Source organism: Carassius gibelio, chromosome A21 (assembly GCF_023724105.1).
Source record: "Carassius gibelio isolate Cgi1373 ecotype wild population from Czech Republic chromosome A21, carGib1.2-hapl.c, whole genome shotgun sequence".
NCBI lineage: Eukaryota > Metazoa > Chordata > Actinopteri > Cypriniformes > Cyprinidae > Carassius > Carassius gibelio.
The window spans coordinates 16,500,917-16,528,298 of NC_068391.1; the positions used below are offsets into that span (position 1 = coordinate 16,500,917).

At 35.8% G+C, this 27,382-nt stretch overlaps 1 protein-coding gene across 1 annotated transcript; it reads left to right on the forward strand.

The window, feature by feature from the left end:
- The first annotated feature begins 2,394 nt into the window (after positions 1-2,394).
- Positions 2,395-26,315, forward strand: LOC127941720 (protein POF1B). Its single transcript, XM_052537080.1, has 13 exons — positions 2,395-3,095; positions 6,741-6,809; positions 14,347-14,561; positions 14,969-15,002; positions 15,759-15,839; positions 16,246-16,338; positions 19,670-19,783; positions 19,919-20,071; positions 20,634-20,753; positions 21,583-21,711; positions 22,495-22,565; positions 22,661-22,784; positions 24,643-26,315. The coding sequence occupies exons 1-12, from the start codon at positions 2,532-2,534 to the stop codon at positions 22,779-22,781; spliced, it is 1,764 nt and encodes a 587-aa protein (XP_052393040.1). The 5' UTR covers positions 2,395-2,531; the 3' UTR covers positions 22,782-22,784; positions 24,643-26,315.
- Positions 26,316-27,382: the final 1,067 nt, after the last annotated feature.

Genomic DNA, 27,382 nt, shown 5'->3' on the forward strand with positions numbered 1-27,382 from the left:
AGTTCTAGGACCCTATAAATTTTACATTTTATTTTGTTAATTTTTTTTGTATGCATGTATGTATTAGCAGTTTATACTTTTTTATAATTTGCTATATTAAATTATTTATTTGTAGTATTATTTTTAAGTAATTATTTAGTTGTTTAATTTGTAAACATTTAATTACTGTCCTAATCAATCCCTAACACTAAACATACACATTGGTAACCCTCTTGAAATATTAACTTAATTTGTTTCAGTACTTTGCTTTTAAATTCAGTTTCCTTTGATAGAATGACTTGTGCCATAATGTACTGTTTTTGCACAGCTAAATGGGATAATAAATATAGATTGCTGACACCACCTCACACCCTCATGTTCAATCCAGCTCTTACATTAAAAATCCACACACACACACAAAAGTTGGTTCTTCAGCGGTTCTTTGGGGTGGTTAAGGTGCTATATAGAACCACTGCCATACAAAGAACCCGTTAAGCCCTATGCATAGTTCTTTGAAGGCTCTTTAACTCTCTCTTAAGCTCTATCAACACAAACACGTGTATTTTCAAAGCAGTAGCTTTTTATGTGCGGTTTGGCCATTTGTCCACACGCAAACAAAGGATCAGGTCACTCAAACTGAACATTCTGCTAAGGTGAAGATTTTCAGAAAATCTGGTTGCAGTGTTGTCATGTAAATGGTGAAACCAGAGGTATTGGCTTGTGATGTCAGAGTGCGCACTGTTATCTTTGTTTGACATGATATTGTGCAACTTTATTTACATAAGGCGAGTCTGACTAACACTGGACGTAGCCAAAATATTGCTGCTAATAACTGTGCTAACCTTTTTTCAGGATTGGTCAACATGGCTTTACGGTTAGGGTTATAACGCCACCTGTTGGTTTGGCATGCTCTTTTGACAGCAGTGTTCGAATTGTGTCAAGGCTCTTGGGGGGTCCGCCTATAATCAGCCCCATGCCCCCTTTAAAAACAAATAAACCAGTGATAAATAATTAATAAAATAAATATATATATTTCTCCACAAAAATCTATGCAATAGCAAACTTAGCACGTTTCTTTTAATCTCGTAATTTATATTTTTGGGGTTTGTTTAAATGAAACATAATTCATATGATTTATTTATTTATTATTATTTTGTCTTCCTCACTAATGCTCAAAAATCCTAATAACTTAGTGGCTGTTCGTTGGTTCTAAGACAAAAGCTTATTCAATATCAGTTAAGTTGGTGTACCAAACTATCATTAAGCGAAGAAGAATTAAATATCTACCCACCAACAGTGTGTGAACCAACTGCAGGGTAAGGCTAACAGTAATAGCCTAATGTTAGTGAAATGTAGACTATAAATTACACATATCATAAACCTGCCTGTTTAGACACCTACCTGATATGATGCCAGGAAATATTTTATGTTACGTTTTCATGTGGATGGAGATTGTTTTAAACCCTGTTTGTATGGATGATAAATTTAATTTAAATGAAGAAGAAAAAACTCTGTTTATAAAAATACCTGTGTACATGTAACTAGGCCTTAGTCTCTTATACTCTAAAAAATGCTGGGTTATTTTTTCTACCCAACTGCTGGGTGGAGCCTGTTGGGTCATATGTTGGGTTGTTTTTCTAGTTCTGGTTAGTTTTGTGTTACCCAGCCATTGGGTTAGTGGCTGGGACAAGATAGTTTAGAAAGATTTTAAAAAAAAAAACGAAATTAAAATACAGTGTGTATTTCCCCAAAGATAATGTGGCCTTCAACCTTTTTCCCCCAAGCCCCCCTATTAGGAAATATTCCAGGGCCCCACATAAGACTTTTTGACCATTTAATCACATTTATTACTGTGATTTCAAAGCTCAATTTTTAGCATCATTACTCCAGTCACATCATCCTAATATTCTGATTTGCTGCTCAAGAAACATTTGTGTTGAAAGTATTAACCCCCCCCCCCCCCCCCATTCTATTTATCAAAGAATCCTGAAAAAAAAAAAACTCAGCTGTTTAAGATATTGATAATCAGCAAATCTGAATATTAGAATGGCTGAGACTGGAGTATTGATGCTGAAAATTCAGCTTTGATATCAGAGGAATAAATTACATTTTAAAATATATTCAAATACAAAGCAGAAATTTTAAATTGTACAAATATGTTACTGTTTTTGCTGTACTTTTGATCAAATAAATGCAGGCTTGGTGAGCAGAAGGACGTAGCCAAAAAAATTCTAAAAAAAAATCTTTTTTTATTGAATTATTTTATTGAATTGAACTATTGTCCAGAACTAGGTCCTAGAAATGCTGTCATGAAACCGTATTGCAGGAGAGTAGTATTGAGTCCTCCCTGTGCCTTCGTTTCAGATTGTTGGATATTTGAGCTGAGGGTGGAGTAATAAGGGAAACACGCCTCTTCTAATTTAACCAGCTTCAACGGAGAGACTTCAGGAGTAGGGCAGCGGCACGCATTAGGGATTCGTTAACTTCACCTAACTAATTTTTATTTCAATGGTATTTATTACTTAATTTTCTGGACTTACACAACCGCAGAAATGACTCTACCGTACTCCCAAAGCGTAAGGACAATGAAGACAATGACCATGACGGAACCGAGCACACAGACTGTCTTGACATCCACTCCTGTCGGGATGAACGAAGGTTCGACGACTTACCGAACGGTAAAACTCGGGGGAGCTCAGCTACAGCCGGTCCAGTACTATAACAGCCAAGTGGGGACTGGAGCTCAGCTACAGCCGGTCCAGTACTTTAACAGCCAAGTGGAGACTGGAGCTCAGCTACAGCCGGTCCAGTACATTAACAGCCAAGTGGAGACGGGAGCTCAGCTACAGCCTGTCCAGTACTTTAACAGCCAAGTTGAGACGGGAGCTCAGCTACAGCAGGTCCAGTACATTAACAGCCAAGTGGACGGCAACGTGATGTACGGGGGTGCGCGTTACCTGATGCCCGTGCAACAGCAGCGGCGGCCCGCGGAGTCAGTCATGTACCTGAGACAGGCGCCGCGCGTCATGCAACCTGTGTACTTCCAGAACGTTCAGAACGTTCAGCGCGTGAGCAGCGTCAGCAGCGTCGACGAAACTGATGTCTACAGACAAGAAGTGAGTATACAATTTAATTATTTCCTTTCTTTTTGTGTTACATTAGTATCGAAAGATTACATGTCATTAAAATATAATTAAATTAATTAATATATAGGATTTACAATGTAACTGCTTAAAGGGTTTCCAGGTAGTTGGGCAAAGTGAAGAAAAAAAGGCAAATGAAAAGAGGTTGATGATAAGATGCTGTCGTGTCAATACAGGTGTTTGAAGTTAAACGTCAACATATGTCATTCAAAAGTTTTAGGTTTCTTTAGCGCCCCCGATGACCAAACATGATTGTATTGTACCAAGTTTTATGAAAAACGACATTGTGCTTAAAGGATACAGACCAATTAGTCAATATGGGTCACACCTACTCAACATTTATTTAATTAAAAATTCAAATTGTCAGATATGACAATTTAATATGCAGTCACATTTTTAAACCTTACTAGTTAGCCTAATTATTACTAGACTTACATCTCTCAGTAAAATTTGGTCTACAGCCAATGTATGATGCTATTGTATGCTAAATTTTATGATAATTAGCCTGAAAAGCCTGTAATATGCGATTTTAAATCAGGTTCTGCTGTTACAAAATAACCGTTTTGATACCACACCCTGCTGTTAATCAGTGTATGTTTATTGAACTATATCTTTTTTTTTTTTTCTTTTTTTTTTCTGAGCATTAATGGTGGACATGTTCAAAAGTTTATTTGTAGGCAACAAAGTTTCTGTTTCTTCACTGGAGTAAAAAGTGTGGCAACTAAAAGATTCCCTATAAATAAAACATACAAAATTATAAAACACTTCACTGTTTATTGGCTACATTATATATAAATTAACCTAGGTTTGATATTGTTATAATTTGTATAATTATTGCAACATATATAATAATAATAATAATATATTTAGTGTTTTTTCCCAGTTTGTACCTATAGATATGTAAATCTGAATTTATAACCAAACATACAAAAAACATGAAATCTTTTAAGGACACAAGTTACAAAAATTAGTGCACAGTGCTATATATATATATATATATATATATATATATATATATATATATATATATATATATATATGCATAGATAACATTTTTTAAATCTAGATTTATCTCACTGTGATCTTGAAATTAATCTAGATTAAAATGGATCATTCGATTTCTGCCGAAGGCATTCAGAATATGTACGTATATGTAATACAGAAACCAAATAATTAAATGTAAAATAGCACTGGATAGTCTTCAATGTAAAAATGAAATATACAATCAAACCTATATTTATTCAGACACCTTTAATATTTAAATCGACAAGCGGTAAGGCTTAAAAACACGTGAAAAAGATAAGCTTTCGTGACGATGTGCAGCAGTAGCCCGTCAACTGTCCTGAGCATCTTTTTAGGCTGGCCTTAGCCAGTCGGTTATATAAAATATCAAGGTGAAAATCATCATAGCTTGCTTAGTATAGACCCAGCTCTCAACCCAACTTTGAGAATAGATTAACGGCGATATTTTTTTTATCGCCTGATAAACGAGTCTCGCGTTAACGCAGGACATTAACGCCGATAACGGCCCACCACTAATATATATATATATATATATATATATATATATATATATATATATATATATATATATATATATATATATATATATATATATATATATATAATATGTATGTATATATAATATGTATGTATGTATGTATGTGACCCTGGACCACAAAACTTAAGTCTTAAGTTGCTGGGGGATATTTATAGCAATAGCCAAAAAAACATTGTATGGGTCAAAATTATTGATTTTTATTTTATTCCAAAAAGTAAAGATCATGTTCCATGAAGATATTTTGTAAATTTCCTATTGTAAATGTATCAAAACTTAATTTTTGATTAGTAATATGCATTGCTAAGAACTTCATTTGGACAACCTCAAAGGCGATTTTCTCAATATTTAGATTTGTTTACACCCTCAGATTACAGATATTTAAATAGTTGTATCTAAATCGAATTTATATTGCACTGTGCAGTGTGCACTAATTTTTGTAAAAATCTAAATTATGTCATTAATAACTCACGCTCATGTCGTTTCAAACCCGTGAGACCTCCGTTTATCTTCGGAACACAGTTTAAGATATTTTAGATTTAGTCCGAGAGCTCTCAGTCCCTCCATTGAAACTGTGTGTACTGTCTACTGTCCATGTCCAGAAAGGTAAGAAAAACATCATCAAAGTAGTCCATGTGACATCAGGGCGTCAGTTAGAATTAAAAAAAAAAAAAAAACATTTTGGTCCAAAAATAGCAAAAACTACAACTTTATTCAGCATTGTCTTCTCTTCAGGGTCTCTTGTGAGATTTCAAAACACCGCAGTTTAGTGATATCCGGTTCGCGAACAAATCACTCTATGTAACCGGATCTTCTTGAACCAGTTCACCAAATCGAACTGAATCGTTTGAAACAGTTCACGTCTCCAATAAGCATTAATCCACAAATGACTTAAGCTGTTAACTTTTTTAACATGACTGACACTTCCTCTTAGAACGAGTCAATATTTTGTTCGTTATCTGGCTCCGCAGTGTTCATCTTCAGTTCTCTCTTCACAGCAGTTCAGTCAGTGTACTGTTTGAGTAAATGAATTACTCTGGGATATTGGTTTGTTTGAACTCAGAGAGAGTGTCAGCCACATTAAAAAAGTTAACAGTTTAAGTCATTTGTGGATTAATGCTTATTGGAGATGCAAACCATTTTAAACGAATCAGTTTCGATTTGGTGAACTTGTTCGAGAAGATCTGGTTACATCAAATGATTAGTTTGCGAACCGGATATCACTAAACTGGTAAATGTCTTAATGTCATCGAATCATTTATTCATTCATTTGATTCGTTCAAATGGCTGATTCATTCCGGAGTGAAGTAAATCGTTCTTAATGATCGGTTCATTGAATCATTAGGCTTGTTCGACTTGAAGCAGATCATCACCATCAGACCGATCGGTGTGTGACATCAAAGAACCGCAAGAGCTTAGAGAGCAGACAAATCCTTGTGCTTTTGAATCACTCTAGTGATACTTTTTCATACACTGATCGGTCTGTGCAGTGCCACTTCAAAGCTAACGCATATGCCAATGGCCAATGTGCCAAATGGTTCACCAAATTAATTCAAAACGTGGATTAAGAAATGAAATGTTGCTGTGGGTTCCTCGGAGATGAACAATGCTTCTTTGTCTTTATCTTCTGGTTGGCAAAATTGAGCAAATAGACAAAGTTTTGTCTAAAATGACACAATATGAACTTCTTAATGAACTGCTGTATAAGATGAGTAACACATTTGCACTAGTGTGATCTTGCACAGCCTACTTCTTGTGTGATATTTCTTAAATATGTGATGTAAATATGAGACACAATCTCAAACGGGCATTTTGCCCCATATCTTGAATTCCTTGACATTTTCTAGGCCCCATCACGCAGTAAGATGTTGCCCTGCCTCATATTAGTCATCAATCGACTGTATGAAATGGCAGATGATCCACATACTGTAGGTCTGAGGCTGGGCAAGTGTGTTAAATGCATTAATAATTGTAACACGTTATCTTTATATATATATATATATATATATATATTAACTAAGAAGCCCTTATTCATTGATGTTTTCTTCTTCTGTATTCAGGACATAAATGGACAATCATCTGTCTCTAGCCAGTTATCCAGTCCAGTCAAGAGCCCTGCACCATCTGAGGTAATGAATTAACGTTTACCGTGTATGCAAACAGGCACATATAAACACTAATGTTTAAGGCAGAAAACTGTTTGTATTTGCTAATAAGGTTACCGCACAAACACACACCTTATTTTACACTTGACTTGACTTTCATGCCTTTACACGAGGTACTGTATTACACACACTTTCTTCTGGGTTTGTTTATGCCTCTGGCTTTTGAGCTGAGCGGGGAGAACAAGCTTTAATGTAACCCAGGCTTTAGTGTGTAGTTGCACGCACATGCTAATATGACAACGTTATGTGTTTGAGCACAAGTGCTGTACCTGCAGGGTTTAGGGTGTGTCTGACAGAAAGAATGGACTCTTTAGTTCCCAGAAGAGGCAATGTGTTAACGCCCATTTAGATTGGACCCAATAATAGTCATAATATTGCAAGGAAAGTGTTAAAAGGAGTTGCCCTTTAATGTAACTGTTGCTGTCAACCAGCCTGCAGGTGATGAGAAGATGGCAGGTGTATGTTGGAAGAGCTTAAATGTGTACTACCAAATAAACACCTTGCTTTATATGATGTAATATATTATTTTAACATGCCACAGAGCTGTGATCACACTAATAACGTTTTTCATAATAAGTCAGTGTACTTGTTTTTACATGTTGTGTGTATGTATCGAAATATGAAATTATGATATGAAAATATGAAAAAAAAATATGGGAAACCGTGTAAGATTAAAATTTGAAAAACAGACTCTAAACTGAAAAACCTGCAGCTATTGAATACATATATGTATATATATATGTGTGTATTGAGTCATAAGGTCAGTCTCTGACATTTATACATATCCTTAATTTCTGAAGGATTGTATGTATTTTAATTGTACAAATTCACAGGTCTTTCAAACATAAAAGTTGGTACGCGTCAGAAGACAAAACATGGTTGCATTGATTTTGCGAGTTTCTAGCAGTTTTCTAGCAGCTTTATTTTTAAGATGGTCTGTATTGGTGCTGAAAATTCATTCTGTGAGTTTAACCAATGGATGTGAACGTCTAGTGTGTGCCATGTAAGGTTGATTCATCAGCCTTTCATAAAGCAGTTTGAAAAGTATTACACGCAATGATTTAAAGAGAGTTGTCATAGGGTTGTGCTTGCAGACATGCTGGGACAGGAGCGGGGAGCTTATCGTCAGCTTCAAGTTTCGTACATGAAGGAGGATTTTGTTAGAATTAGGCGTCTTGCACTCAAACACACTTGGGTCTTAAATTTTAGGTTTGTAATGTGAAGTAGCATTGAAATTTGGAGTTTCACATGATGTCATTATGATGTTATTGGTCTGGCACATGCAGTGATGAATGCAAAAATGTACTTGAGTTCTTGAGTATTTCATGAGAAGGAAGTGTAATGTGTAACTTAATGCTGAGGTTCTTTAATGTTGTAATACAAGATCTGAAGCAACTATTGTGAAGTGGACTCAATAATACAGAAGTTATAATTGCTAAAGTCAGACTTTGGTTCAACTATGTTAAATGACAATTAATAATCAAATATATCAGAGATTCGAGTTATATAACATAGACCACAGGGGCAACGCAACAGGTAAATTACATTGGCCGTCTTGCACGAAATAGCACCTTGAATATCAAAAAAAATTCCGATGTGTAAAGGTCGATGTCTTTGTCTTATATGTGAAATTGCACTGTTGACAGTTAGCACATCTGTAATTCCAAAATGGTAGTTTTTTTTTTTTTTTTCAAGAAATGAAGAGCATGTTTCAAATCAGCTCTAACCAAAATATTTAGGAGAGTAGGTGTTTTTTTTTTACAAATTAAGAACTTGAATAAAATCCAATACTTGATTCTTTGACTCTTTCCCATGATTTGACTGCTTGACAGCTCATGATTTAGGTTTGACTCTTGCAAATCAGTGACTTGGAGCTAAAATCTTAATGCAAAACCATGTTAAATGTGCAATGGGAGATCTTGGAAAATGCTAACATTAGCCTGATAGCACTGAAAGTGAACTTCCCAGCCTCCTTGCAATCGCCGTCCAAAGCTAAGCCCCCTGAACGCGTTTATGCTCACAGATCAGAATACTAGAGACAACATTACTACAATAGGGTACATCAGCAGTCCCCAATTCCAGTCCATGTTCTGAAGTGAAGTAAACCCCTGCTCAGGGAGTAAGGAGCAAAGAACATGGTGTAGGGATCATATCGATTGGAACACAGTTCATTCATGTAGCTCAAGCTGGTCATCTGAATCGGGTGTGTTAACTCAGAGACATGCCGGGAACAGCTGGGCTACAGTACATCATATGTCATTAACCAGCAAGAAACTTTAAAAGTACTACAATACCAGGAAAGAAGGGTTGTTGATGTTCGAGCTCGGTCTGCACAGCGTGTGTGAATGCAATAATGACATTCTGTCTGCCCGAACAGGGTGCGCAGAGGTATGCAGATAGATATGTTTACAGGCAGGTAGGAAAGCTATTTTAAACACTTGGGCAGGACATATTGATTGGTGGTACATTTCTTGGTCCTACAGAATATATGAATACCGATAAATAAATTGAAACCACTTAACTTAATGATTGCTATCGGGAAGTGAAGAGACTTTCAACCAGTATAACAAAAAAAAAAATGTTTTGTAGACAATCACTTATTGCACCTTTTAAGTTTTAATTTAATGGTGTAAAGGAATTATACAATGTACAAATATAGTTCATATTTTTACACTTACAGTCCCTGGGACCATGAGAGCATTTGAACTGGCTGTTTTCAATTCTGTTAAAACCTTAAGTCATTTGTCTTTTAAATGTAATCTAAAGGAACCAGGATTGCTTGATTATAGATGGCAAAATTATTTTAAAAAGTTCAACAACAGTAAAAAATTTTCTGGAATTCAGTTTATTTTCATTTAGAATAATCATCACCTTATGAATAGTTTGGAATCAAATTTAGTTTTACAGTGGCTGATGAGAACTGATCGTTTTTAAATGTTATTTTATAATGCTTAAAAAGGTACCTTCATTCTTTTAAATGTTAAATCTCTCATGTTCTCTGTATCTCTCTCCACTGGCTCCCTGCGGTCAGACAACTTGAAAACTGACCTCCTCCTTCCTTTCATTGTAGATTAAAGCAATGACCTGCTGTTCTTACACTGGAACAGAGAGGCTTTTGGCTCACACATTGACCTATTTTGCAGACAGTAAGGTATTGTGGAAAGTCAAAGCCAGAAAGGAAATACAGTCACAGATTTAGTAGCAATGATTGTCTTCAAACAGTGTTTTCTCATAATTCTTGCGAATAGGCTTATCAGAAAGTTAGATAATATATAACTGTTTATTCAGTTATATATTTACATCAAAGTGAAGGGACACTTAAAGCTACGGTTCCTAATTCCTGGGTAATTATTACATGATACAAATGTACACCATTTTTCCTGCTCAACCATATGTAAATTTCCAGAACCTGTTTTTCAAAGTTTAATGACTTAAACATTTATGCTTTGCTTAAAAAAAAAAAAAAAACAAGAATAGGTCCTGTGTTAATTAATTTGGACTCAGTCTTTGACTTTACATATACAATTAATTTGATGAAAATTATTAATCAAATGACACAGCCCTAATTATGATTTCATGTTGCTCACTTTTAAAGTTAAAACCCTTACAGCTGATTTAAAGGCCAAGCACAAAGTATTTTTCAGATGGTGCTATATAATTTTTTTTCGTATGGATCTGCTGTAATGTTTATTTTAGGATTACAACTTAATGAAGCACTTCCTGCGCATTCCTGTGAAGTTACTCAATGCTGCTGTGGGAAATGAGGGTACAACATTACAACTGAATGGTATTTGCATATAAAAGAAAGTGAAACTAAACTGTGAAGCACTAAACTCTTTTATGTGCCCTTGCTTGCTATGTGCAGAACTTGCTGCGACTTGTACGATGCTAAAAGTACCTAATGTCCAAAGTACGTTTCAATCATTGATTATTTCTTATCTTTCTAATATTGTAAGAACACACCCAGACATAATCTTTAATTCACACAACTCTACATTCAGCTAACAGGCCTGCAAACCTGTACACATTTAACACATCAAACTACACTGGTACGATTTGTCACTCTAATCTACGCAAAAAGACTGATTTCTTAAGCAAGTACAGTACAGTAGTAGTTTGCATTTAAATCATTTTTGAGCGCTTTACTTCTCTCTGAACTGGCTCTGTTTTTGTGTGTCCCTGAGTTTACGCATTCAGATGAGCAAACACGTTGCCACTTATAGCATGCATAATGCATTTGAAAAAGCAACACACACCAAACATCTTCCCTTGTAATGGACCTTTTTCACATTTTCCAGGTTTCTCAGCAGCAGAAGTCACCATGGTTGGGTAAACGTCTATAGCTGTGAGTGGGAGACTAACGCAAATATATTTTTTGCATTCTCATTTGCTCAAATAGCAAAAGAAAATCTCCATGATAGTGTTTTAATGACTTTCAAAAAAAGGTAAAAACTAGAGAGACTAATAAGGCAGTCAGTAGAAAGTCAAAGTATGGTGTTATAAATGTACATACATTAATAAAAAAGAATAAAAAAAAGAATGTGTCATTACAGTCTTGTGAAAAGGGAAGCGTTTCTAAACCGTTTGACCAAATGTTTACTCAAATGTGATCTGATCTGATGTACACTGCTTCTTATCACAGAATGAGGCAGAAACATTTCTGATTTCTGATTTTTTTTGTTAGTGGTATCTGCCGATAACGATTTTTGCCAATTCCATTTTTTTTCTCTAAGAGATATAATTGACTGCAAATACAAACAAAAATCTACTTTTCTTCAATGCATTTCTTAAAACACCAACAACAAAAAGCTTAAGTAAGTTTTTATCCAGGTAAGAAATACTACAGAAACCTGTGGGAATGACTTAAATAATGTGCAATACAAGCACCATTTAACTGGAGCGAATGAAACGTGTGTGTGAGAGAAGTGGTCGTTGGAGAGAACAGTGTGAGAATGCACATCAATATCGCGTCCTTTTTCTCATGCTAAACAACGATATTTAATGTATCTGCATTACTGTAAGGGTAGGTTTAGGGTTGGGGTAAGTGTAGACTTTAATAAAAACGCAGTCTAATTGGGATAATATTTATTGTTGGTTTCCTGTAGATCTATCCCTTCTAGCTACAACCGTGAATATAACACATAATTACTGTATTTGCATTACTGTAAGGGTAGGTTTAGGGTTGTGGTAGGTGTAGACATTAATAAACCATAACTTTACAGTAGCATTTTTGGTTGTTTTATTGGGAGGTAGGAAAATCTGACCAGGTAGGACAAATCATCAGAACACCGGCTGATGTTACATTATTGCATGTGCTGCTTGTAACAAAATGGACTGGCTTGAAATCGGAAAGAAGTGAGTTTGTTCGGTCACTCACCAATCTGGGCCGATCATGAAGAAAGTCAGCCGATTCCGATCCCTGGCCGATCGATCGATGCATCTCTAAAATATACATTATGAAAATACCCAAGATTGCTTGAAGAACACAGATAAATTATTCATTGTAGCAGTCAAGTGTTTATTGTCTTCTTGTTTCATCATTCAAAACATTCTGTGTTTTAATTCAGCTACAGCAATATCTGGGGATTTCCATTCATAGCACTAAATAATGGCCAATCCATAAAAATAATACTTCTCTCAAAAGAAATTTAAAGTAGGCATGATAATCTATGTTTTTCTGCAGTGTCCAGAAGTGTTCTAGAGTTGTAATAAAAGTGTGCTATAGTGTATGGTTTCTTTTTTATTATTATTATTGCAAAAATACACAGATGGTACTAAAAACATTTTTCCAAGGTTGGCAGGTTTAAGCTAATCATTTAAAAACCACAAATTATGCGCAACTGTTAACATGCTTGGCTCATTGTTGTTGCAGCTTTAAACCGGTTTTGCACAGCGGTCTCCGTAGCAAGTACACACAAACACACACCCAGTTAACACTGTCACTGGTCGCCACAGAATGTGTGGAATGTTCTCATGGACCAACACACCCACTGTCAAAAACAGATGCGAACGCCTGCAAACACCTGGACAGAAGTTACTCTTTGATTCACTGTTAAATTTTAACTTTTTACTTGGACAAAACAGATACACTCGGATTGCTGCAGTTTCTTGTCTGGTAAAGCGTGGAACTTGCAACATTAAGAACACACGTTTAAATCCCAGGAAAACAAACACAGTAATTAAATGTGCAGATTGTATGCACTGTGGATAAAAGTAAATGTGCCAAATTTTGGTGTTTATTGTTTTTTGAAAATCATTGTTTTTTTTTGTTTTTTTGCCCGTAGTGTTTTGCCTTTATAAATTTCAAACTTTAAATATATATTTTTTTATCTTTTGATCTTGTGGTGAAATATGACCTGGGCAATTTTTGGTGAGATTCAGACATAAAGTTGAAAACAAACAAAGGAATGAAGGATCCGGATCATGACTAGAGTAATGTCATCTGGGTACATGACTTACAGTTATATCAATGCAATTTAAATATTTAAACATAAGATCACATGTAGTGTCAGTTCGTTTATAATTCTGGGTGAAGCAAGACCCTGAATGAAGCTTAAATGTTTGATTCTCTCTGACAGATCAGTGGAATCCAGCCAGACCACACTGACACACCTCAAGCTTTAACTATTGTCCAATTTTAAAAGAGAAATCAGACATCAAAACATCATATTTTACAATAGAAAATGTGGATAACTTCTTTGAATTTTATCATGACAGATTTTTTTTCTATCGCAGAATATAATTATATACTATATATATATAGTATATTTTTAAGTATGTCCAACTTTATCCACATACATACAGTATTCTCGTGTGCCCCACTTCATGCACTACAACACCATAATGTTCTGCAAAGCTGCTTTTGAACATTATGTGAAATGCGTTTTACAAATGAATTTGAGTTGACCTTGAAAAATCCGAGCAATGCAGATCATTTAAAAAAATGCTTATATTGGCCAATAATATTGTGCATCTCCACCACCACTAATGCTTTCTCGAAGGTGATTTGCATAAAAAACCTTCCAATCAACAGGTTTAGTTGCTGCATGTGTCACATTTTTTTGCAGCTCCCCAGGAGGCCTTTAATATTTATGGTCCACTCAGCTCCTGGCATGTAGTTTTGTTTGATTTTTTTAAGATTATTGTTAGCGAAGTCACACAGGAGTGTCTGATCTGGATTGATATGCAGGGGTGTGGTGGTTCACTTACTAATCCTCGAGGTGTGGACTGTCTGATGTTTCTCACTCACAGTCTAGTGTAAATAATTTACACATACTTGAACAATTTCTAAGCGTACATAGACAGAGGTTGTCGGCGTCTTGTGAAGTTTCCTGTTCTTATGTAAGAATCACATTTTGCATGCTACGAGGAAGAGCAGCGTTGATCCTGTAGCTGATTTGTTTGCTTAGCTGATTAGTTGGTTACAAAAGCACCTTTTGTAACTCAACTAAAGTTTTGCACTCCCACTCAAAATATCCTGTCTTCACACCCTTTTTTCCAGTCGGAGTTTGTGGAGACTTCAAGTATTCGAGAGGAAGTTGTGGACCAGAGAGAAATAAAGAATGGCCATTTTGAGATTAAGACCGAGGTTATCGATGTGGAACCGGTCGCCAAGATGGACAACCGCTTCTTTGGTGAGCTTCTTGCTGAGGTTTACCGCAAGAACTCAGATATTCACACCTGCATCTCCGAGCATGTGGCCAAGATCCGCGGAAGGTAGAGGCGCTTCTTTTCATTTATTGATTGTGTTTTAGTTGAAGATTTGCATGCAGATAACCCTAAGCAACCATTAACCCTGCCAATCTAGATGATTGAGGACTTGACACATATTGAGAAAACCAATTACAGACCATTATCTAAAAAGAAAATCTCATCTTTTCACTTAATCTGCAGTCACTTTCTCAAATGACTCATTAGACTGATCAAAAACCTGATACCTCTACACCTCGTCCAAAACAGTCTAAGAGCAATATTCAATCCAGTGATTCATTTGCAAGTTAAGAGGTTCTGTAATTTACACCTTAGTAATGATTGTGAGAACAGCAGCAACTCTGGACGCCTCTGCTTTAAGGCTTTTTTAATTTTTTTTATTGACTCATTCAATTTGTTCTTTTTCTCTGCAGGAAACACCTCCTGGACCCCACCGTTGACTACAAGGTAGGGAGCGGCAAACTGTTCAGTTCCTGTGGAGTTAGCTGAAAGTTTTCCGTGCTGCATAAATGATTTCAAGTTTCAGTTAGTTAATTCTAAACCTTATTGTTATGATTAGCAATGAAAATAAGTCGATGACAGTGATATCACTTTTGCATTTTTTGACATTTGTTAAAAAATACATTTAAAATATAGTTAATTCATACACATAGTAACTTCAATGCACTTTTTCTATGATGAGAATGTTTTTGAATTTCATTTATTTCATTTTCATTATTTTTGGGCTGTCCTGATATCATGCCGAACATTCATTTAAATAAAATTCTTGATAAGAAAACCTTATGTAGCTCGTAATACATAATCCATTATTTGATGCTATTATTTTATTTATTATTATATTATTTCTTAGTAAATATACAGCGATTAGCGAATCATCTGTTTTTTAATATTACACAAGTATATTGTATATATGTATATATACAAATGTTACATTTTTAAAAGTCATGTGATGCAACCAATATGCAGAAAATGGGTAAAAATATAATTTGATGTAGCTTCCCAAGAAACATAATATTATTAATTAAGCATTCAAGATATATATAAAAAAGAGATTAAGATATTTACACATACGCATGTATTGTAAATTTAATATAGTAATATAGTTGCTGCAGGTCTTTGTTGAAGAATATATACACTTAATTTTTAAGTGTATATGTCTGTCTGTCTGTATGTGTGTGTGTGTGTGTGTGTGTGTGTGTGCAGGTGGAAAAAGAAGAAATAGAGAGTGTCATTCCTAAAGGCGTGTCTGAACTGACTAAGCAGCAAATCCGCTACCTGCTGCAGGTGAGAGCTTATGGAAACATTCTGAATGTCTGCCCTGTCCTCTCCCACTCAGCCCCACCCACCTCTCAGTACACCTCACCCTCAGACACCTCTAACAGCAGTAGATTATTAGTTTATGAGCCTGTCCCAGGAACACATGTTCCTCCAGGCACAACAGAGCCACACAGTTATTCAGTTTATTGCAAATAATTTTTTTATTATTATTATAATTATACTTGAAACTTACTTCACAAGGGAATACGTTAAAAGTAGATATGCAGTTGTTCACATTATGAAACTGAAATATGTGTGACACATTTAACTTGAATTAGATTGATTGCTATCATTTGTTTTATGTTTTTGAATGACCCCAAATTTTTAAATACCGAAAGTAGTTTCAGACACAAAGTGTCTTTCTCTCATCTAGACCCGTATGACGGCTGATAAAACCATGCGTCTGTTGATGGCCACATTCAGCAGTCTGCGAGAGGAGCTAGTGCATATGCAGGACGATCTCAGGGTGAGTATGACATCACAAATGTATATCACAACAGCAAGTGGTGACTCTTCCAGAACTTTCATTTCCTGTTTGGCTGAAAAAAGTTTAGTTAAACATAAACCATCATCATTGTGTCATTGCAAATACATTACACATCTTTTCAGTCGGTTAGCTAACATGGTGTGATCAACAACTACTGAAGACTTCAGCAACTACGTCAGTGTCTGAGTTAGTCATTTTCACTAATTATTCACTCACTTAAATAATCAACTGAAGTTAATTACTTATAATTAAGCTTTGTGCACGGTTGATTTAAAGGGGGGGTGAAATGCTCGTTTTCACTCAATATCCTGTTAATCTTGAGTACCTATAGAGTAGTACTGCATCCTTCATAACTCCAAAAAGTCTTTAGTTTTATTATATTCATAAGAGAAAGATAGTGTGTACCGATTTTTCCCGGAAAAACACGAGCGTCTGGAGGCGTGACGTGTGGGCGGAGCTAAAGAATCACGAGCGCGAGTAAGCTTTTGCGTTGAGAGCGTTTGGAAGCTGTGACAGCTGTGAAGGCTGAAACTGAACGAGAGCAGCAGCAGCAACGACTCGCTACGAGCGGGGCTCAAACCCGGGTCTCCGCATGGGAGGCGGACGCACTAACAAGGAGGCAGAGATATTTTAAGCAGTTTTACTCACCGCATGCGGTTCCAACACACGATCGTGACCCTTTTTCGTTGGGACTGCATTATCCTTAAGAAATAAACGATGTGCAAATCCGGCGTCAAACTGGGCCTTGTTTGTAAAACAAGCATCTTCGAAATGCAGGGAACAAACACAAACACTTGCACAACTCCGTTGATGCTCTGTAAAAATAAACTCCATCCACTGGTCCCTTAATGCTGTTTCTCTTTTGGTAATCTGTGCAGAGTTGTCTTGCCCTGGCAACCAAAAACACACTCATTTTGTGACATTTCGCGACGCTCTCGCTCTGATCAGTGATTGTCTGTGCTCAGCCTCTCAGTGCTCTGCTCTACGGGAGCGCGCGCTCTTCCGGGAGAAGTGCCCTCAGGACCCATATAAGGAAATTTGGAACAAAAATACTCCTTCAAACGTACAACTTAATTCTTGAAACTTTGTCCATGTTTAGCATGGGAATCCAACTCTTTAACAGTGTAAAAAACTGTATGCATGATATAGCATTTCACCCCCCCTTTAAAGAACATAGAAATACACTGAAATACACAGAAGTACGCTGAACGCACTTGTGCATTTCATGTGTCAGTGATATCTGACTGGTCATGATTGGTCATTTGTGGTCTTCTGCTTTCATATATATTTTTTATGTTATGACAAGGGCTGAATTATTTTATTTTATTATGATTTGTTTTTATTATTATTAAAAAAAGTGATGTATCATTATGCCTATAAAACACTACTACAACTACTGGTGGTCGACCGATATATCAGCAGATATTTGTCATTTTTCAAATATCGGCATCAAGCCGAAACGTTTTTCTGTTTGGCCGATGTGTTTGTGGCGGGAGTTTATTTTGACGGCGCTGAGAATGGCAGCACCTGAGCACACACAGCTCACATTCTCCCTCTTGATTACTCGTTGTTAACAGTTCTGTCTAATACAGATAGAAGTCTGTCTAATAATCAGATAGAAGGGTTAAACAAAGGAATTAATGTATACTAAAAGTATTATAACAATTACTTTTATATTATTAGTAATAGAAAGGCAAATATTATACTACTTTCACATTTGCCATCAGCATTAAACAAATATGCTTTAATATAATTGAAACAAATCTTTGAGTGACTAATGAACATTTATTTTCACAAACCTTGCAAACTTAGTCGAATCCAGCAGTAAGATCTTGGAAGTTTTCTGTGTGATGGTCGGTCCGTGTGAATTGAATACTTTAAACTTTAAACTCATGATTTCGAATTATACTGCGCTTTATGCATTTGCCCACTGTCATATTCATATAATTTTCTCTGTGTGAGACAAAACCAATAAAACCCCTTACAAACGAAGCATTTTTTGTATCCAGTGGGGAAATAATTATTGATTTATAATTACTTGTATTGTCTTTTTATGCATTGCATTGCGTATTGCGCTACATAAACATAAAAGCATGTCTGCATTTGTGAGCCGAGAAACGACAAACAACAAGCACTACGCTACACTGCTTAAAACTCTCGTTTGAATAGTCAGTACCAAATTCTTTAAATATGTATACATACTTACAGGTTGTGAGTCAGAAGTGCCAGACTGTTCTTGCAAAGTTGGAATTGCCCCACTTCATAGAACCAACCTTTGTGCACAGAAGCATTGTTGTCTACTGGTTCAGGAAACAGTCCTTGTCCTCTGTTAAATGCGCTGCACACATCTGAATATTTGGGTTGAACTTTTCTGGAACAGTGTTGTAAATACAACTTAACCACGGAATTCTAGGTATGTCCTCTTTTGGAAGGCCAAACAAATTAGTTTCGCTTTCACAAAGAAACAAACAGCATCCCCACAACATGGCAGCGACGGCAACAGGGAGAATAAAAGTTACACTGCCTTTCTTGAACATTTGGGCTGCAATATGCAAATCTTCCAACATCGTGATGTAGGCTTGTCATGGAGGCTTGTCAGAATGAGGAGTCGTTTTAGGAGGGCGAGTTTGATTCTTATCTTTTATAAAGAATATTTCTTTGGATTTGACACTTTAGTCTTTGAAACTTTACAGATCTTCATTATGCACCAATAACTTGTAACACTCCAAAGAGAAAGGAAAAATTTTAATCGCATCAGATGACCCCTTTAAAGCTTCTTTTTTGTTGACAACAGCCCGTTTATAATCGCTTCTCATTACAAGAAGGAAAGATTGTTTACGAATGTTGCCTGGCCAAATGACTCAAACTCAGAGCAGAGGCAGAGATGATTTCATGTGAAACAGGATTTACTCAAATACTGGATCATGAAAAATAAATGCTTTGCTTTTTATGTGCTTTACTCTAAAGTATGCAGCACATACATTATTTAAAAAAATTATCCAGGCATTTCACAATTTTTATTTTATTTTGATTAACCATGCACCTCTAATTATGACCATTGAACATTCATCACTGTCCCTTTCTTCTCACAAAATTTAATTTAAATAAAACTTGAATCAATATTTTTTTTTAAGTTGTTCAGGGATTTTTGAAGATTTCAGCCTGTCCCTGTTAGCAGACAAATTTGCATGAAACATTTAGCCTTAAACTGAAACTAGGGAAAGCATTGCTCCCTTCTATTTTTATGACCTTAACCATGCGTCATGTGGTTGGTAGCATTTGGATTTATTGTGTTAATTTTATCGTGCAGCGTCTGGAGAGTGAGAAGGAGGAGCTGGAGAGAGATCTGAGCTTCAAGGCAGATCAGGCTCAGCAATATGACAGACTGATGGAGACCGTACGGGAGCACAACAGACAACTGCAGGTAGGGGGCGCCACCATAAAACGTCACTCAATTGCCCTTCATAACTTCTGCAAAAAATACAACATCAATAACACTCATTACATTATATGATAAATGTAGATCCATCTCTGAGCTTCATGTCTTTCTTTCTCTCAGGCTACTGTGAAGGAAAGTAATAATGCTCAGCGTACTCTAGAAAGTCAGTTACTGACCTTGCAGAGCAAAGACCCCAGCAAAGACTTCCGTATTAAAGAACTGGAGGGCAGCCAGAAGGCCCTGGAGCAGGAGAACGATCTGCTCAAGAAGAAGGTGGGCAAATCTCAAAATGAACTGTATTTCAAAGCACTAGCAGCATACTAAACAAAAATGCTGTTTTTGTAAATATTTTAAAACGTTTTTTATTTAAATACTACTTATCACAAAAACTGATTGTGAAAGTGTACATTTAATTAAGCCTGCATGTTGTTACATGCACAAATATATATATAAAAACTGTCATACACATGACATAACTAAAGAGTAGTTCTCCGTTCATTTCCAGATATACATAAATTAAATGGATGGTTCATTGAGTTACAATCACTGCTGGCATGTTTCACTAAACTTTTCATTAAAAGCACCGACAGAGTCAGTTGTTCATGACGCAAACTAGACTGGTAACACTGCATGTTTGTGCATGGACATTTAAACTCATTGAATTCACACTGCAAACTCACAGCCCAAATAAATCTCTCACCCAGTCCAACTTATTCTTATGTTATTCATATTATGTTTTAGTATTGTGGTTAAATACTGCTATTATAATCAGTCTTGTATCTTGTGTAAATTCATTTGTGTAAAGTCATATTTATTGGATTTATCTCTTCTATAGTTGGCAGGGCAGTGCAGTAGTTCCACTGTCCAAATCAAAACACAGGAGCTGTCCAGAGAGTATGAACAGATGCTGAGAGATCTACGAGAGGAGAAGGAAAGAGAACTCAAGAATCTGCGGGTAAATAAGGAGGAAATAGGGATGCTCATTTTGGTTAATTTTCCAAAATGACAACCGCCCTTCATTGTCTGAACATTTAATGATCAATATGGGCACCCCTAGGAGGAAAACTAAAAATGGAAAGGAGTTGAATGAATGTGTTGAACTGAGATGAATTGGTACTCAATGTACTAAATGATGATGGTGTTTCTAGACTAAACCCACTTAACTACGGTAAAGCTGGTATAATACACAGCCTTACGTTGCTTATTGCTTTTATTAAATGGTGTCATGACCATATGATAAAGAGTCAGATGTTCAATAAATAGTTTCATTCAGCAATATAGTTAATTATCCATATAGGCTGTGTATGGTTGCCAAACAATTTGTGTCGTATACTCAACCAATCAAAAGTTTGAGGTTTAAAATGACTGCATTTATCTGATTAGCATCACAGTTAAATCTGTAATATTGTAAAATATTATTACAATTTAAAATAACTGTTTTTTTATTTGAATAGTTTTTCAAATGTAATTTATTCCTGGGATGCAAAGCTGAATTTTCACAAGCCATTACTCCAGTCTTCAGTGTCACATGATCCTTCAGAAATCATCTGGTGCTCAAGAAACATTATCAATGTTAAAAACAATTGTGCTGCTTAATATTTAAGTCTTTCCTGGCACTTACTATCAGTTGAATATGTCCTTTCTGAAGAAAACGAAGTAAATAAAAAATCTAACTGAACCCAAAACTTGTGAACGATAGTGTAGAATTCTTCAATACATATAAAACTAAATTCTACATTCAATGTATATAGCATATATTTATTTATTTATTTATTATTTTCTAGACTCAGCTTATAAAGATCCAGACCGAGCGCACCACTACACAGACCTCTGACAGCGGGTTGGAGATACGTATCTCTGAGCTTCTGTCTAAACTAGAACAACGTGAAACTCTCATCAGACGCCAGGAGGAGGTACGTCAACACTATTATACAGACATAAAATGCTTTGTCAATGTTGTTTTAACAAGCATGCACTGCAGTTGTTATCAGTTCTTCCATGTGATGCGGATGAGTGAAATTTTCCTAATGATTCATTTTATAATGATCCGGTTACTTATAGCCGTCATCACTGACCAAAATACGACAGCTTTGATGCCTGCTGGAAAAACATAAAGCTCAATGTGTTGAGTCGTCGCCTTTTTGACCCTTTTCTGTCATGCTATGTAACCAGTGTTGGGGAATCGCATTCTAAAATTGCATTTAGCTGTTTTTATTCTTTCTGAGGAATACTGAAGCTTTTTTTTCTTGGTCATTATACATGCTAAGTTAATGTGAGCTATGATAGATGTTGATTTGAACTGAAAAACTGTATAAATTGGTTCCAAGTCTCCAAATCCATTAGTTGGAGCAACTTAATTTTATTTTATTTTATATTTATTTATTTATATAATTTAATCAAAAATTATGTTTATGTTACAATATTGCACTGTGATCAAACATTTAGGGGAGATAATTGTACATTTTAGAAAAATGTCAAAAAATGCCCACCTCCTCCTTCATTCCTTAAATTAAAAACAGATACTGCTTCTTTTGATCAACTTATTATGAGCAAGAATGTCATAGTTGAGATTCTTTCATTTTCTTCCGTCTCTGGGTTAGCTCAGGCTCATTACTCTTGAGGAATGTGAATTCATTTCACAATTTGAACAGATAACCTTCCTTCTTTCCTAATGACCTATGACCTTGCACTCTCAGGAAATCAGGCGACTCAAACAGCAGAAGATCGACGACTCCAGCAGTACAACGAGGACTGTGGTTACCAAGAGGTGTGTGTATGTTTATTGCATATAAGTACCATGTGAAAACTAAACTGCAGTTCAGTCCTAATCATCATTTTAAACTTTTTCCTATCGTGGAACAGATACATGAACCAGTACCCTCTTTTGGGTCTTCTGAGTGACGACTACCAGTATACCGCACCCATTAAAGAGGACAGAACTGTCGTCATCGAGAGTACGGGGGTCACCTCGCGAGTCATCTAGATTGTAAGACTTGAAATTGTGTGGAAGGTGACATATTTCTGTAGGTGCAGTGTAGAAATGCCTTTTACCTTGGTCCTTTAATTGGGCTTATAAGCACAACAAAAGACCACTGAAAATATAGGTGCTTTGATTTTGCACTTGTTATAATTTAAAGGGGGGGGGGGGGGGGGTGAAATGCTAGTTTTCACTCAATATCCTGTTAATCTTGAGTACCTATAGAGTAGTACTGCATCCTTCATAACTCCAAAAAGTCTTTAGTTTTGTTATATTCATAAGAGAAAGATAGTCTGTACCGATTTTTCCCTGGAAAAACACGACCGGCTGGAGGTGTGACGTGTGGGCGGAGCTAAAGAATCACAAGCGGCAGTAGGCTTTTGCGTTGAGAGCGTTTGGAAGCTGTGACATTACCGTGAGGAAAAAAACATCCAAAACAAACCATGGCTAACAGTCAGATTCAGCGTATATTTATGATCCAGAATCAGATCCAGAGGCTGAAATTTAACAAGAGCAGCATCAGCAACGACGTCTCTATGTGGTATGGATTGAAACAGTCATTTTCCAAAACCGCTAAGCAAATATATACAAAGTTCCACTTTGTCGTCTTTTTTTTTTTTTTTTTAAAAGCTGTACATGTGGAAAGTGCAGTTTGATGACAACATCGCATGTTGTTTACTTGATGTGCTTACGCGCCGATAGCTAAGTTAATAACACAGAGATATTTGAAGCAGTTTTACTCAAGGCATGCGGTTCCAACACACGATCGTGACCCTTTTTCCTTGGGACTGCATTATCCTTAAGAAATAAACGATATGCAAATCCTGAGTCAAACTGGGCCTTGTTTTAAAACAAGCATCTTCGAAATGCAGGGAACAAACAAAAACACTTGCACAAGTCCGTTGATGCTCTGTAAAAATAAACTCCATCCACTGGTCCCTTAATGCTGTTTTTTTTTTTTTTTTTTTTGGTAATCTGTGCAGGGTTGTCTTGCCCTGGCAACCAAAAACACACTTCTTTTGTGACTTTTTGCGATGCTCTCGCTCTGATCAGTGAATGAATGTCTGTGCTCAGCCTCTCAGTGCTCTGCTATACGGGAGCGCGTGCTCTTCCGGCAGACGTGCCCTCAGGACCCATATAAGGAAATTCCGCTCCATCTAACGTCACACAGAGCCATACTCGAAAAAAACTTTCTGAAACTTGTGACAAACCGGAAGGAGTATTTTTGTTCCAAAAATACTCCTTCAAACGTACAACTTAATTTTTTTCAACTTTGTCCATGTTTAGCATGGGAATCCAACTCTTTAACAGTGTAAAAAACTCAGTATGCATGAAATAGCATTTCACCCCCCCTTTAAGACAAAGCGTAAACTCCAACATGAGCTGTATGATTCAGGTCTATAGCCCAGTGAATGTTTCCATCGACACCTACAGTGCCAGAATGTCTTTTACAGAATGTGTTGAGCTGACAAATCTTGTAGTCATATTTTCAGAAAGGATTTTTGGTCTCATTTCTGGGTGTATATTCTGGGAAGGAAGCCAGTGTGTCTGTTTCCACTGAGTTTCCACATATTCATATCAGAATGAGGACAGACTGGGCTGAAAATCAAAATTTACTACGAAGAAAGTCCGAGAAGTTTGCCAGCAACATTTTATCATTCATACTACCATGCAAAACAAATCTCGAGCAATTGTAAACGCTGACTGGGGAATTCCCAAAGTTAGATAAGATAGCTATCAGTTGGTAAGTGAATAAGAATAGGTTTTCCCACTAAAATACAGCATGCAAATGTGGCGCAACTGTCTGGTGAATTCCAACTGTTTGTGTTCTGTTATTACCAATCCTTAAACTGTTTATTTCTGACAGGAATGAACAGGAAGAAATTCAAGAGGCCTCCCTGTTTTCCCCATCCAAATCTCATTCCCCTCCTCTCTCCCTACATGCTGCCTTTTTTCCAGTGGCTCCTATTGGTGATGGTTGCGCTGACTTTTTAGATTGTATGCTTTGGAATTGGATAATGCCGTATGATGTAAGAACTAAAACAGCTGACACAAAGTCTTTCAGAAGTATCTTGTTTATTACAATACCGTGTGACTACTGATAGTTATTTTTATATTGTTGAGTCGTCTTTTCATATGATGCACCACAACCTTTAGTAATCTCTAGTCAATACTATTGTAAGCATGTAAATATTTGTCGAAAAATGATTTGCAATTATCATTTACCTTGACTGGAATAAAAGTTGAGCATTGTCTGTAATGTAAAAGGTGATTTGCTGGTTTTGTTGATTTTCTTATTCATTTGGGTGTATTAATTATGCCAGTTTATTTTCTTTTTTTTATTGTTATGTCACAGAGGTGATGCTTTATGTAGAAAATTATACATATATGTCATAGTGTTCGACCGATGCATGTTTTCAATGGCCCATGCAGATATCTGGAGAACAGGAATGACCCACTATACAGAAATATAAAAGTCTGACCAAGGATGCTATTATTTTATCAAACATTAAAAACAGAAAAATTGTGAAATATTTTTTTGGAATTTTGGAATTTTTTACTGTCACTTTTGATCAATTTAATGCATCTTTCTTAAACTATTCATTTAAAATAATAATAATAATAATAATAATGAAAAAAAAAAAAAGATCCCAAACTTTGGAACAGTTGTGTATATGGAAACCATAGAAAAGGCAAACACAAAAATAAGGAATATTTTAAAACAGAAAATAACAGTATCTAAAGCTGTCAGATATTGTAACTGACACAAGGAGGCGCCAACACAATATTCAGCCAATGCCAAATATCTGCTTACTTATTAGCCTGGCAGATGCTTCGGGAGACCACTGATTTTTAATTTTAGCTGGTGAGGGGTTTTACTGTTTAAAAGTGGTTAATAGAACATGGGCTAAAAGTTATTTCTGTAAGCTATCTAAATTCTCACCGTTATACTGTATGGAAAGTTAAATCTGTCAAATGGTCAGTTTTGTCCTATATCTAAACATTGGTTATTATTATTATTATTATTATATAAAATTTACAAACATAATAGTAATTTTTTTTTTTTTTCTTTTTTTTCCCTTTATCATTCTTCATAAGACTTACACTTGAAGGGAAATGGCTATGTATGTATTGAGTGTGGAGTTTTCTAGGTTTACTTTATTACAGTGCCATTGTTAGTGGCATGCAAGACTGTGACTTGAGAGTGGCAAAGAACGAATGGTTTGTGACGTCATCAAGTGGTAGATTGTAGCATTACAGGTAACTTGGATATGTAGACATTTTTTTCAATATCTTGATGTGACTAAAGATATTCTTCTCTTAGAACAGTAAAATAATGCTGAGTTCAAAAAAAAAAAAAAAAAAATGTTTAATGTGATATCCTGACTAAATGCATCTTATCTACTGAAATGTGTTGGAGTGCCCTTTAAATTCTTCGACTTTACAGTGCGTTACATCTGCAGCATTTATCTCTTTTGTGGGTGTAACTTTACATATTGTAACTGTTTGTGCTTGAAATAAAGATTTTTGTCCTCTTGACACCTGAGGGTGTTTATTTCTCTGAGCTCCACAGTACAACGCTTTGTTTTCTACTTATATTTAGATTGGAATTTTACACATTGCAATAATAACATTTATTTCAGCATGAATCAGTGTTATTTTACTATTATTTGTATACAGTGAATATTTTATATTAAATTTTATTTTTATATTTTATGTTTTCTGCCTAAAGTTTTACAAAATGTGTTCAGTTTTTCTTTTCTTTTTCTTTTTTGTCTAAAAAGATTTTATTCATTTATTTATTCTATTAAATTAGCTTAAATATAAATTATTCCATATTTTACTTTATTAAAGTTAATTTAGTTTGAAGTAACCAAAAGTCAACAATAATAACCATAGAATAAATTGGTAAAAAGTAAGTATAGAAAAGAGTCAAGAAGTAGCTAATCTAGTCCCCAGAGGGCGCTAAATAACAACTTCTCCTTTCAATCACAGGACAGCGATTAAACTTCCCCACCAATCGAACAATGAGGTCATTACATGTGTGTGTATTTGTTATTAGGTTATATAGTCAATGTGTATGTACTGTAGTTATGCTGAAATTCAAAAATATAATTTGTTAGATATAATATCACCAGTGGACTATTTAATAAAACATATATGATTGCCCTGAAAGACAAGCAGCTTGTTTTCACATTACTGCAACGTTTACAAAGATGAGATGCAATAACAGATAATGACGTAATCAGATATCGGTTCAGATCTTCAGCTCAAATTTGGCAGAACCTATTCAAAAATAACATCCCACACCCATCAGCAAGGTGCTAAACACCACCAATACCTACATCCCCCCATAATGACATTTCCGCTTCACTCATTTGCTCTCTCTCTCTCTCTCCCCGGATGATCCCACGGCCTTGCTGTGTTGTACAGTGCATTGGGAGAGCAGGGGCTGTAATGCAAAGGCATTGATTATGGCTGATAATTCAGAGCTTTGATGTGGATAATGCAGCCCATCTCTTCCTGCACTGGCTGTGCACTCCCAGCCCCTGGGGCCACAGAGGATATTGGGTTTACAGACACTGCTCAGTCTCTCTCTCTCTCTC

Coding starts and splice junctions, on each gene's coding strand:
- LOC127941720 (XM_052537080.1), top strand. CDS start 2,532: ATGACTCTACCGTACTCCCAAAGCGTAAGGACAATGAAGACAATGACC. Junction 3,096..6,740: donor CTGATGTCTACAGACAAGAA/GTGAGTATACAA, acceptor TTCTGTATTCAG/GACATAAATGGACAATCATC. Junction 14,562..14,968: donor GTGGCCAAGATCCGCGGAAG/GTAGAGGCGCTT, acceptor TTTTCTCTGCAG/GAAACACCTCCTGGACCCCA.